This window comes from Sinocyclocheilus rhinocerous, unplaced genomic scaffold, assembly GCF_001515625.1.
Source record: "Sinocyclocheilus rhinocerous isolate Xijiao unplaced genomic scaffold, SAMN03320098_v1.1 scaffold407, whole genome shotgun sequence".
NCBI lineage: Eukaryota > Metazoa > Chordata > Actinopteri > Cypriniformes > Cyprinidae > Sinocyclocheilus > Sinocyclocheilus rhinocerous.
Window position 1 is genome coordinate 865159 of NW_015633444.1, and position 14720 is coordinate 879878.

The 14720-nt window shown below is 38.8% G+C and overlaps 1 protein-coding gene across 8 annotated transcripts in view; it reads right to left on the reverse strand.

The window, feature by feature from the left end:
* LOC107744027 (E3 ubiquitin-protein ligase rififylin-like) overlaps nucleotides 1–14720 on the reverse strand; it is a 20166-nt gene that overhangs the window by 2139 nt on the left and 3307 nt on the right. For 3 of the 8 annotated variants that reach the window (XM_016557490.1, XM_016557494.1, XM_016557488.1), the window contains 5 exons: nucleotides 9327–9515; nucleotides 3352–3726; nucleotides 2744–2809; nucleotides 879–1089; nucleotides 593–616 (listed from right to left, as the gene is read on the reverse strand). In XM_016557490.1, coding sequence (XP_016412976.1) covers nucleotides 593–616; nucleotides 879–1089; nucleotides 2744–2809; nucleotides 3352–3726; nucleotides 9327–9503 — 853 coding nt within the window. In that variant the 5' untranslated portion in view covers nucleotides 9504–9515. Of the gene's footprint in view, nucleotides 1–592; nucleotides 617–878; nucleotides 1090–2743; nucleotides 2810–3351; nucleotides 3727–9326; nucleotides 9516–10627; nucleotides 10693–14720 lie in introns of all 8 variants that reach the window. The other 5 variants (XM_016557492.1, XM_016557491.1, XM_016557489.1 and 2 more) reach the window with 4 other exon arrangements.

The window sequence follows — 14720 nt, forward strand, 5'->3', positions numbered from 1 at the left end:
ACAAATTGTTTCCATGTTTTTGTCACAAAATTACGTTGTATTATTACACCTCCTGTGACCCGGTTTGTCTGTATGTGTATTCAGAGCCAGCAAGCAACGGACCTTCAAAATAATAATAATTAAAAAAAACTGTTAATGCGCGATAAAATAATTGTCGGCGTTAATTAATTAATAATAACGTGTTAATTTGCCCAGCCCTAATATATATATATATTATATTATGACTTATTAACCTTGACACATGGGTGTCAACCTTTTGAAAATGATTAAGATTGTACACTCACATATATTTAAGCTGTAAGAACAAAACATTATTACTTTTTACTTGATGGTTACACCACATAACATTTAAGGTAAAAAAAATTTAAAATGGCATTAAAGTTTTCCAAATCATTTTTAAACTAACATGAAAACCAATATTACGCTTCTATGAATTTGGCATACTTATGAATTCCATCCTCAAGATAAACAATTATGTGATTCAATTATTCATAACTTCACTGTAAAATGGACATAAAACTCAAATTAAATGGACACTTAAAATATTAATGAAAACTATTCTTAACTTTGAGGTCATAAGAAACAAACCCACCTGTGCCTTCTGTGGCGTTAGACACTGTAAAAACCAAATACAGTCCATGTTAATGTAATCAACAGAAATGATACATTTAACTTTTCAATTTACTTGAGAAAATGTGTTCATGTTTGCCCAGGGCACTAACTGAAATACCACTTAGCAGGAAGAAAGACAAACAGCAGAAACTAAACTATAAAAAAATAAAACGTCAACGTCAAGAGTGCTGAGCTGTACACTTAACACTGTACACTCTGAGCCCTCACCCAGCTGCTGATCCATCTAATCACATCAAATCCTTTACCCATATTCTGCAGGTCCTTCTGGTCGTAGTACAGACGCGTGACTCTCTCCATCAGCTCCCATTTCTCACAGCAGCCCTTATAGTCGACGAAGTTCCTGGCAAGAATCTCCTTCAACTGGCGTACACTCAGAGCCTCAATGTCCTCCACTGATCTGATGTCAGACAGAGACGCCCGTCGCCCAGGAGCCAGCACTTCCTCAGAGTCTGAAGACTGACACAGAGAAAGACAGCATGCAAACATCCGTTTATCTAGGGCTGGAACGTGACTGATGGGTAAATGATCTCTTGGCATCCCAAGTGCATGCAAACATCACTCCACTGAAAGTCAAAGCAGACTTCAGAGAACAAGAATCTGCCAAATCAAGAGCAAATGTTAGAAAATGAAAGTGCGTCATTATTTTCACTTTACTGATTTAGAAACAGGTTTAACCCCAACCACAACGCAATCCAGAGATGAGCAAAAAGCTGTGGTTTAAATGAGTTTAGTCGGCAGGTTTGGCACAGACAGCATGAACAGAAAGATGTTAAAAAACACACACAGATGAATCGATTAATGCTCGGCAGTGTGAGGGCAGTTTGTGTAACTCCACATCCTGTTATCATGCAAACATTATATGCTAATACTAGGGTTCAGATAACCAGCTGAGCGTTCATCATGGTTTAAAGGTCTTGTTTAGATTACTTCAAGAGCCTTTTTTATTATGATAAGGAGTGGTAGCATGTGTCATAATATTGGCCTTCCACCACACAGTAAATGTTGCACTTATCCTTCTTAATGTAGCGTTGAAAGACAGACCATCCATACTTGACCAACAGAGAGATTGTACATCAAACTTAAACATGGTTTCTCTCAAGGTATTTTCTCAATTTCTGTCACCCGATGGAGTTTTGGTTCCTAGCCGCTGTCACCTTTGGCTTGCTTAGCTGGGGTTTAGGATTCAGGGTTTATATTCAGTATCATTGATTTGAAGGAACTGACACTATCAGATGAAAACAAAACTTGAACTGACTTGAGCTGAATAATGACAATATTGTCTTCTGCAGAGCTGCTTGACAGGAGAATGTGTCACATATTTGATAACTTTCGCATCATTGACTATATAAATAAAGGTGACTTGACTTCTCCAGTCATTTAGTCCAGACCCTAACAATCGACAGCAAGCTCACATTCAGTTTTGAGTGCAGCACCCATATCTTAAAATCCAATCAACAACCGATGGGTAGAATCAAATCCCAGATCTTTGTTTTTTTTTCTCGATAATCTGTTACACTCAGATGTACGTCACAAGATCTGTTGCTACTTTCATTTATTGTGACTTCTCACACTAGCACTTTTTGCTCCTCAAGTGAAAGAAGCAACAGTGTTGAGTTGAGGGTCTGCTGCTGTCCCCGATACATTTTCTTAAGATCAGACTGAAATGACCAAGGAACGAATTGTTCATTTGAGCCAGATTCAAAAGAATCAGTTGATCTGGTTCACAAAACCGGTCTCAATTGCTTCGTTCACTGGAAATGGATTAATCCCGATCTTTACCTAGTTGACAGAATCGTTTCTGCATGAACTGTCCCTTTAAGATGTGAAAAGAGTAGACTCGAAGACAGACTTTCAAAGAAGCAGTGATTCATCCCAGCCTGCAGCCAAGCTTTTTCCTACGCTCAAAGCACCCCTATGAAGCAGAAGACATTCTTTAAACTGACTCTACTGTGAACGGCAAGAATCATCAAGAGGCCAAATCTTGACTGACAGAAAGATTCCTAAGCATTCTGAAGTGTGACAAGTCACTGTTCTGTCCTCTGCCCCATTTAACGCCCCAGACAGCGCAGCAGCGAGAAGTAGAGGAGAGGTGAGGAGTTTCAGGAGGTACCTGCAACTCCTGCTCCTCCTGCAGCTCAGCATCCATCTCGCTTTCAGCTGTCGCCTCAGCCAAGCTCTAAGGGTCAAAGGTCACAGCCAACAGAGTTTAACGCAGCTGTGCTCCCTATCTAACTCACTTTAAGTTACAACAGATATTTTGCACACTCTGTAGTGTTCTTAAGAGACAGTCTGTGTCAAAAGTGAGTCATACGAGACATTTTAAAGCTGTGCTTTACAGTGCTGTGTGAACCAAACCGAGAAGTGAAGCACATGCGATTTAAAAATTTGATTAAAAAATAGACTAATGGTTTCCAAAAAAAAAAAATTGAGCAGCAAAAACTGTTTTCAACATCGGTAATAAGTGTTTCTTGATCAAATCAGCATATTCAGTGACACTAATGATGCTGAAAATTCAGCTGTGCATCACAGAAATAAATTACATTTTACAATTTATTCACTTAGAAAATGGTTATTTTAAATTGTAATAATATTTCACAATATTACTGTTTTTTACTGTATTCATTCATCAAATAGATGTAGCTTCTTTCAAAAAAAAAATTTAAATTATTCCAAACCACTGACTAGTAGGAACTAATTGATTTTTTTCACATTTTTTACCTGTCCATCTTCCGTTGCTCGAGTCTGAGGTCCCAGTTCTGCTGTGCCATTGTCCGCCAACGGGCTCACGGTTATGACTGGAGTGTTAGGGGATTCCTGTGTGGTCACTGGGGGTGGAGGAATGTGCATGTCAGATGTAGGCGTCTGCTGGCCAAGAACCAGCTCGACCAGCTCCTCTTTCTCACGGCACATCTGCGTGGGGACCCCGTGCAAGTGGAGGTAGTCCCTCAGATCCTTCACCTTGAGCTTCATCAGCTCGGCGCGCTCGAACAAGATGCCGCGGAAACGCTGGCATGTGTGGCACAGCCATGGCTGGAGGTCCTGCTGAGTGGAGCAGCGGCTGCAGTAGCTTTTTTGGCAGTCCATGCACACGTGCTGCAATGAATAATGGGAGGGTGAGTTTTACAGCCAGGTTAAGACTGGAACACAATGTCTAATCCTCCTTTTAAGGAGGAACACTGCATTTTGCAACTGACCAAGACAACTGGGTCAGAAGCTACACTCTATTGCATCGTCTTCTGTTTACATCATTACATATGATAAACACCAAGTTGTACTGGATAATGCCAAAGGAGTCTGGGAAGCTTCTTCAGGAAATATAAACATGTGACTAACAGAACTCAAGCGTAGCGTTCTGGAAGTCACAATGCCATTCAGTCAGAGCTGTGGCGCAATGGACTGTGCACATGCTCAGGATACGCAACAGCTGCTGGCTCATGTCCCGATCTCACCCCCCTCCTCTCACTACTACTTTACTGCCTCAAATCCTGTAAAATAAATTCCCCTTCGAAATCATTCATTCTCATTCAATATTCAATGTCATGGAAAGAGTAAAGTCGGTCTCAACTTTAGGTTCACATACACTTTAAAGGTGCAGTGTTAAGTGATTTCTGAGAAACGCTGTTGATGACCAAAACAAACACATTCCTACCCAAAATAATCACACCTCTGTCTTGATAGCTCCGCCCCCAAATTCACAAACATGCTATGCAACAGGCACCTCCCCCATCACGCATGGACACGCCCCGTACTGGTGATTGGCTACAAGTTTGTTTTGGTGCTTTCAATCCACTTTCAACATCTTTTCGCAGAAATCGCTTACTGCACCTTTCAGGCCATGACACAAGTCGGCCAAATTTGGGCTGTCTCTGAGCATCTGTCGGCCTAGTTTTTGCCACCAGTTCTTTCATGTTGGTTTGTTGTATCACAGCCTTTACATAGGTGAAATTAAGGTCTAAGCCTGTAGAAGCAATACATCATTGGAACATTCCAGCTTCATTTATAGAAATATAATGTTTTATATATGTTTTAATCAGCAAATTACTGGTGAAGCACTACACCACCCACAATTTTAAAGTGCAATAGTTTGGGTTCTGGAAGTAAAAAAAATGCCATTCCTTTTTCTCAACAATAGGGGAACTGATTTTTAATGATAACCTACAGCATAAACCATTAAAGGGGTCATATGATGCGATTTCATTTTTTCCTTTCTCTTTGGAGTGTTACAAGCTCTTGGTGCATAAAGAAGATCTGTAAAGTTGCAAAGACTAAAGTCTCAAATCCAAAGAGATATTCTTTATAAAAGTTAAGAGTTAGCCACGCCTACCTAAAACGGCTCGTTCGAACACGCCCCCACATATCTACCACACTATGTGGGAAGATTTGCATAACACCGCCCAAATGTTCAAGCAAAGAAAGAAGGCGTAACTTTTATCCTCGCTGTAGTATTGTTGTTGCCGCCGCCATGTCATGGAGACGCTGTGTGTTTCGTTGTGAAAGCGAAACTACTTTGCTTGGTCTTCCAAAAGAGGACGATATCCACTTCGTCATGCCTAGAGCTGATCCGTGCTGGTAGCTGAGGAAATACATCAACTTCGCGCTGTCGCATTATAATCCGTATTTATGTCCCCACTGGATGCAACAAATGCCTTGTTTGTAATGGGTTTTAATGTTTATGCCTCGTCGCTCCGGCTGGACACGGCATCAGCAGTATGTGAGGGGCGTAACATTTCCGTCTCATGCTTGAGGTATTCGGCCAATCACAACGCATTGGATAGCTGGCCAATCAGAGCACACCTCGCTTTTCAGACCGATTAGTTTTGTAAAAATCGACGCGTTTCAAAAAGGCGGGGCATAGAGGAGAAACAATAATGTACAGTATGTGGAAAATAATGTGTTTTTTTTACTTTAAAGCGCATAAACACATTTCATTACACCAAATACACAAAATAATGTTCTTTTTAGCAGCATCATATGACCCCTTTAAAGACAAACCTACTGTGAGTTCCAAGGTTGTTAATCAATGGTATTGTTGAAGCAATGAAGCTACATTATTTAATTATTTCAGAAGCCATGAGGCCACATTTATTATAGCCAGTGAAAACTACACTGCCCATGATTCCGCAAAGAAATCTCCAACAATGGAGTAAATCACAAAAAAACAAAACAAAAAGCCTTCGCCAACTCCCAATAAGCACTGTGAATGACAGAGTAAGTCTCCCTACTTAAATGTATGTATATATATATATATATATATACGTATAATTTGGAATACATTTAAAATACATAATTAACATCTTTAAATCAATAGTTTTATATTTCTCTGTTTTTATTTTATGCCATTTATGTCATTAAAGCCATTAAGAACAGTGTTGAACCTTCATCTTCTTGTCCAATTTTGACATATCAAAATCAAATCAAAGTTTGTAATGCTGTGATTCACCTTGTAGCTGGTACCATTGGTTTGGTTAATGGCTAATAATGAGTCATGGGATGAATAGTTAATTCATTTTGCTGATTTTCAAATACTTTGTCTTCAAATCAATTGCTGTAATATTAATTAATCATGGAACTAGTTGGTTTGGTTTAAGGCTTGGAAACTTTTTGTGAAATACATATTGACGTAAGAATAAGCTTCTGCTGAAAAGCTGGGTGGTCACTATTGAGCTCTATTCAGATAACAATACTGGATGTGCTTTGTAGATGTCCTACCCACTAATATGCGTTCAAACATCAAAAACTTCCAATCCGATATCTTCAAACAAATCTGTTCAGGAAACCAGATCTCAATGTGACTCTGCTCTTATGTAAGGTGTGTGTGCAGGAATGCCATGAACGTGACGTGACAACAGCAGCACAACAGTAAGGAAGCCGTACAATGGCTGTGACATCGATATGCATCATCATGCTGTCATTTGAGCCACAGTTTACAAAGAGCATTCTGGATAATTCTGCTCGTGAGGTGGGCAGGTAGTCATGCTGGATGCAGACGCTCACACAATGACTCCTGGATGTATGGCGGCTTAATAATGTTAATAATGGTGGCTCAGCGACATGAGGATGATGTTAAATGCAATGCATCAAGAGGCCTCCAGAAGGCTCCAATAAGTGCAATACACATTAACAATGTATTTTTGATCACATATTTGATAGCACTGCCTAGAATTTAAAGTGTAGCATTATTTTACATTTAGCAGATGCTTTGCGCCAAAATATCAAAAACATATTGGACTTTTAGAGTTCTCTCTGGCTGTCTTCTGTTTTAAAGTGTATTCAGGTCAGAAAGGCCCTACAGTGCTTTAAAATGCTGCCTTAGTAAGCGGCTCACAAGGTGTAGGAGATTTTGTGTGTCTAGCAAATTCTAATTCACTGGCATAAGGTTCTCAGTAGGTTAAGACAGTTTGTGATTTTTAATAACATTCAACACGGGGGAATGTACAGTGAAACTACCTTGAGCACAGCCTTATGATCCTCAGCAACACGGCCAGTTAGAACTGGAATAAACTCAACTAGACATTCTGACCTGAATAACTGAACCTTTACATGTGAACATCTAGACCCGTTCACAGGCTTGCTTTGGTGTGTTGCAATTGGATTAAACTTCAAATTTTATTACTAATAGACTTTCATACACTATATAATCAGTGGAATTTATGTGTGCTAACAGAATAAAAGTTCATCTGAAAATGAACATTATGTCATCGTTTACCTTCTTGTTGTTCTAAACCTGTATGACTTCATTTCTTCTGTGCAACCTAAAATAAGACACTTTAAAGAATGCTTTAAATCTTTTTGGACAAATACAATACTACACACAGTGTAAACATCTTCTTTAATGCTCCACAGAAAAGTGCAAAGGATGTGGTAAATGATTTGTGTACAGCTTTTCACAGGGCTTATTACTTTTATAACACAGTTGCTACATACAGTGGGTACGGAAAGTATTCAGACCCCCTTAAATTTTTCACTCTTTGTTATATTGCAGCCATTTGCTAAAATCATTTAAGTTAATTTTTTTTCCTCATTAATGTACACACAGCACCCCATATTGACAGAAAAACACAGAATTGTTGACATTTTTGCAGATTTATTAAAAAAAGAAAAACTGAAATATCACAAGCCGTACCCACTGTATACCTGGCAAGGTTTCATTAACTAAACTCAGAACAACAAAAACATAATACATTTATTTAGAACAAATAATAATTATTCAGCCAAGCAATGAAGTTCTTCAGCAATGTTTAGCTGAATGGTTGCATCAACACACAGATGCAGTGACGCAGTAATACTGAAGTAATGAGTCCACAGAGTATTCATATTACTCTGTGGACTCATTACTTGTTGTTCTGTGTTTGACCTGTGTTGCAGCGTGGAATTAAACCACACCATGCTGGTTTGGTCTGGCCAGAGGAGAACTGGGCCCCCGACTGAGCCTGGTTTCTCCCAAGGTTTTTTTTCTCCATTTCTGTCACCGATGGAGTTTTGGTTCCTTGCCGCTGTCGCCTTTGGCTTGCTTAGCTGGGGACACAATTTCTGGCAACATTGTTGACTTGACTGCACAGACATTATATAAAGAGAACTGAAGTGAGCTGGACGATGCCCTCACTGAATCATCTGACTTTAACTGATAAACTGACTGTTTTCTATTGTCCTCTTGCATTATCCTCACACGTTGTTCCTGTTTGACACTGTAAAGCTGCTTTGACACAATCTGTATTGTATAAAGCACTATATAAATAAAGTAGGCCTGAGCGATAAAACGGTATCGATATTTATCGACGGTACACCTTCTTTGATAACGATATAAAAAATGTTCGATATAGTGCACGATATAGGCACGTGCTATGAGTGACGCAGACAGCACACACAAACAGGAACATGAGTGCTGTGCCTGCCTGTGATGAGGAGACTGTGACAAGTAAACAGTCAGTAATAAAATAAGAATAGATAAATGACAAGCAATGGCACAAACAAATACAATAACAAGATACAACTAAAATTAACTGTTAATTACTTTTTTCAGGGAGGTATAACAATAATATTCAGGTACAGCAATACCACAGAAACCGAATATCTATCTATCTATCTGCAAATGATACATTCCGTCATCTGTCCCGAGCGTCTTTCACGCTGAAACATTTGTGGGAATTTCCCACATTACAAGTGCGGAAATTGTGGGAATCAGTAGAATTATGCACAATCCCGCGCCGAAATTCAAGCCCTGATAAAACACATCTGCATGAAACAGAAAGAGCAGACGGGCTGAATGAGACGCAGATTCACTCTGACAGCAGGGGGCGCTTTTGGAACAGCAGTAATACATCGTTTCCATGGTTAACGCTGTAAACAAAACAGCACTGCGATTATAAACACCACTTTAATGTGCATCATACGGAGACAAGATGAAAAGAAAATACCATCTAAACTTTCTGAAGACAGTCAGTTGAAACCTTTGACGCTCTTCACAGTACAAACACTCACACAAATATGGGAGCGTTTGAAAGCAGCCGCCTGTCTGTACTCAGTACTACAGGTACTGTGGAAAGGATGGTATCACTACGTTTTTCAAATTTAAGTGTTGATTTGCTACCGAAGTACTGGTACTTTTGACAACAGTACTCCAAACCTTGAGAAACTGCCATTCACAAGCTCTTGCCATAATAATTTTATACTAACGTTAGTATAAAATTGATTACCTTTCTGGCTAGGCTGTCGAAGCGACCTCCACAGGCCTTGCACGTGTGTTCTGGAGCAGGGGGAGATGGGTAACTGCTGAAGCCCGAGTTGCTGAAGGCCTGATGACGTGTGCTACTTCTGGTGTCGTCCACGGTGGAATCATCCAGACAGAGCCAGCCGCAGCAGCTGGCCCACATGCTCCACACCTACTGCGAGAGTTCCAGAAAGAGACTCTTAGATTACAGCTAATCGCACCACAAATTGAATCAACTCAGTCTTCAAATACAATCAATCTTAGAAGACAAAGGATGTACTTTCTTAAAAGGTAGACTGGTCTGCTCTAATCAATAACCCTGGAGGTGAATTAGCAGCATGAAACAGTTCTTCCAGCATCAGTCAGGATGGCCGGTAAGCTCTCAGCTGGAGTCATTTGGCTGAAGAAGTAGGACTTCCATAATTTATTTAAAGGCTGTGTGCCGTCTAAACCACAGGAGCTGTGCAATACTCCTACTAGGATGACACTGTATCCTTCTGTCTCTCTCTCAAACTCACACACACTCCCTCTCTCACTCAGCCAAATAAAGGCTGGCTGATCCAGTAGCACTACCATGGTTACGCCTCTCATGGTTTGGGCACAGTGTTGAATGAGCTGATAAGATGAATGAATCATTCAGGATAGTAAAAACATCAGATGTGGGTAACTCACACCACTGTCCAAAGTATATTACCCTCATAGAAATTTTACTCCAGTAAGACATGCTGGTACAAAACGGTCTTGACTAAAAGCCACATGCAAAATAAACAGTACTGAAATTAAAAACCTGTATGACTAGCATTCACACGATACAATATAGTTATTGTCAACATTAAAGCAAAACTGACACCTCTTACATTTTTGGTCTTACTGTGCATTGTTTAATTAAAGGAAATTCTTCCTACGAAAAAGGTTTGTCTTTCTAAAGTTTCATCAAACCTGCTCGACCTCGGAAATGATTTTTGGTATTTTGCAGTTTGTTAAACTGTTGGTGCTCTAAACATGCATCAGATGGAAGTCTCTAGACATTGCATTTGAATGTCTTGAGTCATGAAGGCCACATTTTACGAAACTGTGCCAAGTGAAAAAGTTCAAAAAATGTGACTCAACAGACATGTGCCAGTTTTTGGTAATACAATACACTGGTACTGGTATTTTTATTTTTAGAGTGCACATTAGCTTTTTTTTTTCTGTCAACTGGTTAAAAAACTGGTTGTGGTGCTGCACAATTTTCTATTTCTGACACACACCTGTCATGGAGAAGAAGGGAAGTCAAACAGTACTTACATGTTTTCAAACAGCCATTCTTGATTTCTTTATTCCCTATGGTGCTTATCAAACAACACCTAAAACTTAAAGATGTAATATTTAATTCTAAACATTTGCTTACACATTTTCACATTTTAATCTGGACTAAAACATGTCAGTCCAGAAAAAAGATATCTAGATATGAGTTACTGTTCTTTATAGTTGCGTTCTTTTGCACTTTAATCAAACATTTGTTTTATTTTACATTTTTATTGTGTTTTGTCTTATTGTACTTAAATATGTACTTAAATATTAATGGTTCTTTTTATTTGAAAAAAGTTATTACACTGGTTTTTAAGAGGACACCACTCTTTTCAACCTGTTTTTGTAATGCAATTCATTACCATGATAATACAGTACACATTTCAGCAATTATTGTCTCAAAACAACATCAAGACCTTCAGATTCCTTCATTTGCAACCTAAATCTAATCATCTTCAGAGTGCTGACCGCAAACGTTAGTGTGAAATTGGTGTCTGATGAACAACAAACAAAAACAAAAAGAGTTAGATTGTGTTTTCATGATCAATCGTTGCCATCAATCATTGGTCTACTGTAGGGCTGTCAATTTTTTTTTCGAATTTCGAATATTCGTCGAAAAAAAAAAAAAAAAAAAACCCTTTCGAATGCAAAAGCGTTGCATTCGAATTTAAGGTCTGCGTCAGCCGTCAGGAAGCCTTATCAGTGGCGCACGAGATGCAATGACAATGTATGTGTCATTGATTGCATTTGAATGCTTTTGTTAGCCTATCCAGTTGAAGCCACTAGATGCGGCGCTGCTACATTGTTCATTCATAAATTGCGGAAAACGAGAGCATCAGTGTGGAGATGTTGTTTACGTCATCAAAACTGAAACCAAGCCGTTCACACAGAACGCATATTTATCACATTTTCTAGAGGGACATCTATCAGCGTTGCACTCGCGTCTCGCACAAGAGAGCGGCATGTTTAGAAAGCCATGTAAAATTAATGCAAGTTATTTTAATCATTATGCACTTTTTTTCAAAGATAGTCACGTTATTTTATTACGCTTTGAAGAAACGTGCAAAATATTTTGCTCGATGCGCCCTCTTGTGGCCTCAGGAGAGAAGCCAAAAGCTTTTTTCCCCCTAACTGAAATTATGCCTTTTAAATTCGAATATAATTCGAATTTTTATTATATTTAAGTAGAAAATTCGAATTTAGTTTTTCAGTTATTTTGACAGCCCTAGTCTACTGTGCTAACCGGTGCCATTACACACGGCAAGATTCTCCTGGCACTGAAAGAACAAGCAGTCAAGGTTGATTTCTGCCTCAAAAAGCAACAAAGTCCAAAGAAAGGGACTACATAACAGTAGGATCCTGTTACCCTGACAAAACCTGGAAAAAAATAAAATAATCTCGCTTCCAAAACAGTTCAGCCTGAGGATGCTAACAGAACCTCCACGACGACAAGAAAAACTCTGTGGTCAAGTGATGCAACCATCAAATAAAAAGCAACACCATTTTGCTTGAACCTCAAAAGTACGCAAGCTTATACATCTTGAGAGACTCTGGCTTTTGACACACATCAGAGTCTACAAGATTCTAGGACACGAGGGGTTCATCACTGACTCGTCACAACAACAAACTGGCTTTCTGCTTGGTGGACAAAGTTTGTTGCAAATAACAATCATTATTTTAAAATAAATAACTTATTAAATGAATTATTAGCTCTGGATGGTCATACCACCATAACATTCTTGACAAAATAAATAAAAAACAATCTATCCCTCTATTTAATTTCCAAACCCCTTGCCCTATGAAGGGTTGCACGGATGCTGGGGCCTATCTGTGGGTAAATAAATACATGTTTACAATTAATTTTAATTTTAAAACATGTTAAATCACAAAAGGATTGCACTGAAGTCACTGTAAATATTCTAAGGCTGCGTATTGACACAGATTTAACAAATCGATTCGATTTCAACTCTCAAGTTCTTGATTCGATTCAAGTAGAGAGAGATATAGATATATATATATATATATATATATACACAGTAATTTTTTTCACATTTTATGTTGCTGCCTTATGATAAACTTCTTTAAATTACTTTTTTCCCCACATCAATCTACACTCCATATACCATACTGACAAAGCAAAAACAGAATGGTCACTCACTCGTAAATTTATTAAAAATAAAAAAACTGAAATAAGTACATTGCATAAGTCAATTATCTGCCATTCCTCTCCTCATCTCTTCACCTCTCAAGCTCTGTCAGGTTGTCATATTTTGGTATATTGAGCTTTTTCTTCTACTCTGACGAGTCCCTGCCGCTGAATAACAGCCCCACAGCATGAGGCTGCTACCAGCACACTTTACTTTTGGGATGCTACTCCAAACTCTTCCACAGATGTGTGGCTTCATGCAAACCTGTTTCTGAGCTCTACAGGCAGTTCTTTTGACCTCAGGGCTTGGTTTTTGCTCTGATATGTATTATCAGCTGTTAGACATTTTATTAAGAAGTGTGTGCCATTCCAAATCATACCCATTCAATTGAATTTGCCACAGGTTAACTTCAGTCGAAGTGTAGGAACATCTACAAGCAAAATGAATGCTCCTGAGCTAAATTTCAACTGTCCCAGATAAGGGTATGAATACTTACGCAATGGAATCATTTTAGTTTTTATTTTTAATAAATTAGAAAAGATGTTAAAAGCCTGTTTTTTTGCTTTACAATTATGGTGCATGGAGTGTAGATTGTTGTGAAAAATTTTTTTTTTAAAGCACTTTAACATAAGGCAGCAACAAAACAAAATGTGAAAAAATGAAGGGGTATGAATACATTCGCAATGCACTGTATATGTTGTTTATTAGTACTTATAAAACACAAATGCATGACTATATTCTAGATCCCTTAACCCATACCCAATACCTAAACATAACAACTACCTTACTTACTATCAATAAGAGCAAATTAAGAGTTTATTGAGGGGAAACTCTCAGTTAAAGGGTTAGTTCACCCAAAAATGAAAATTAGGCTGCGTTTTACTCACCCTCGAGGCATCCTAGGTGTATATGACTTTCTTCTTTCAGACGAAACCAGTCGGAGTTATATTAAAAACTGTCCTGGCTATTCCAAGCTTTATCATTGCAGTCAGCGGGTGTTGGGTGAACAAAGGTCTCCTGTAGCGAATCGATGCATTTTTGTAAGAAAAATATCCATATTCAAAACGTAATAATCACTTTAATCTAGCTTGCGCCAACAGTCCTACACGGAAGCAGCTCCGGGCTGATGACGTATGGAGGTCGGCGTTGCGCATGTGCCGCTCAGAAGTGATGAACGCTGAAGCTCAGGGGAGAGATTAAAACAAAACAACGGTCACTAATTAGAAGTACAAAACGAGGATTTGTAAAGAAGAATGTCAGAGGATTTCGATATAAGCCAAGAGGAGACTGGTTTTCCTTTGCTTCCTTTGCTCCTGTTAACAAACGTTGGTTTTCACGAGACTCACCGGCGCATGCGCAAGGCTGACCTCATACGTCACGTCCGGAACTGCTTCCGTGTACAACTGTTGGCGCAAGCTACATTAAAGTGATTATTACGTTTTGAATATGGATATTTTTCTTACAAAAATGCATCGATTCGCTACAGGAGGCCTTTGTTCACCCCCCGGAGCCGTGTGAGACACTTTTTTTATGGATGGGCGCTTTTTATTTCACTTCTTTTGGACTGATGCACTGCAACACCAGCTGACTGTAATGATAAAGCTTGGAATAGCCAGGACAATTTTTAATATAACTCCGACTGGATTCGTCTGAAAGAAGAAAGTCATATACACCTTGGATGCCTCGGAGGTGAAGTAAAACACAGGCCAATTTTCATTTTTGGGTGAACTAACCCTTTAATAGCGAATGTGTTCCCTAATCTATTCTAAAGTATTACCTGATCTGTTCCAAATCATTGTTGAAATATAAACAGTGGCTATCATAACTTTTCATGACAGACTTATTCAAACTAGTGCTGGGCGGTATGACCAAAAATGTATATCACGGTATTTTTCAAAATTATACCGGTTTCACGGTACATGACGGTATTTTTTTTTCGTGCA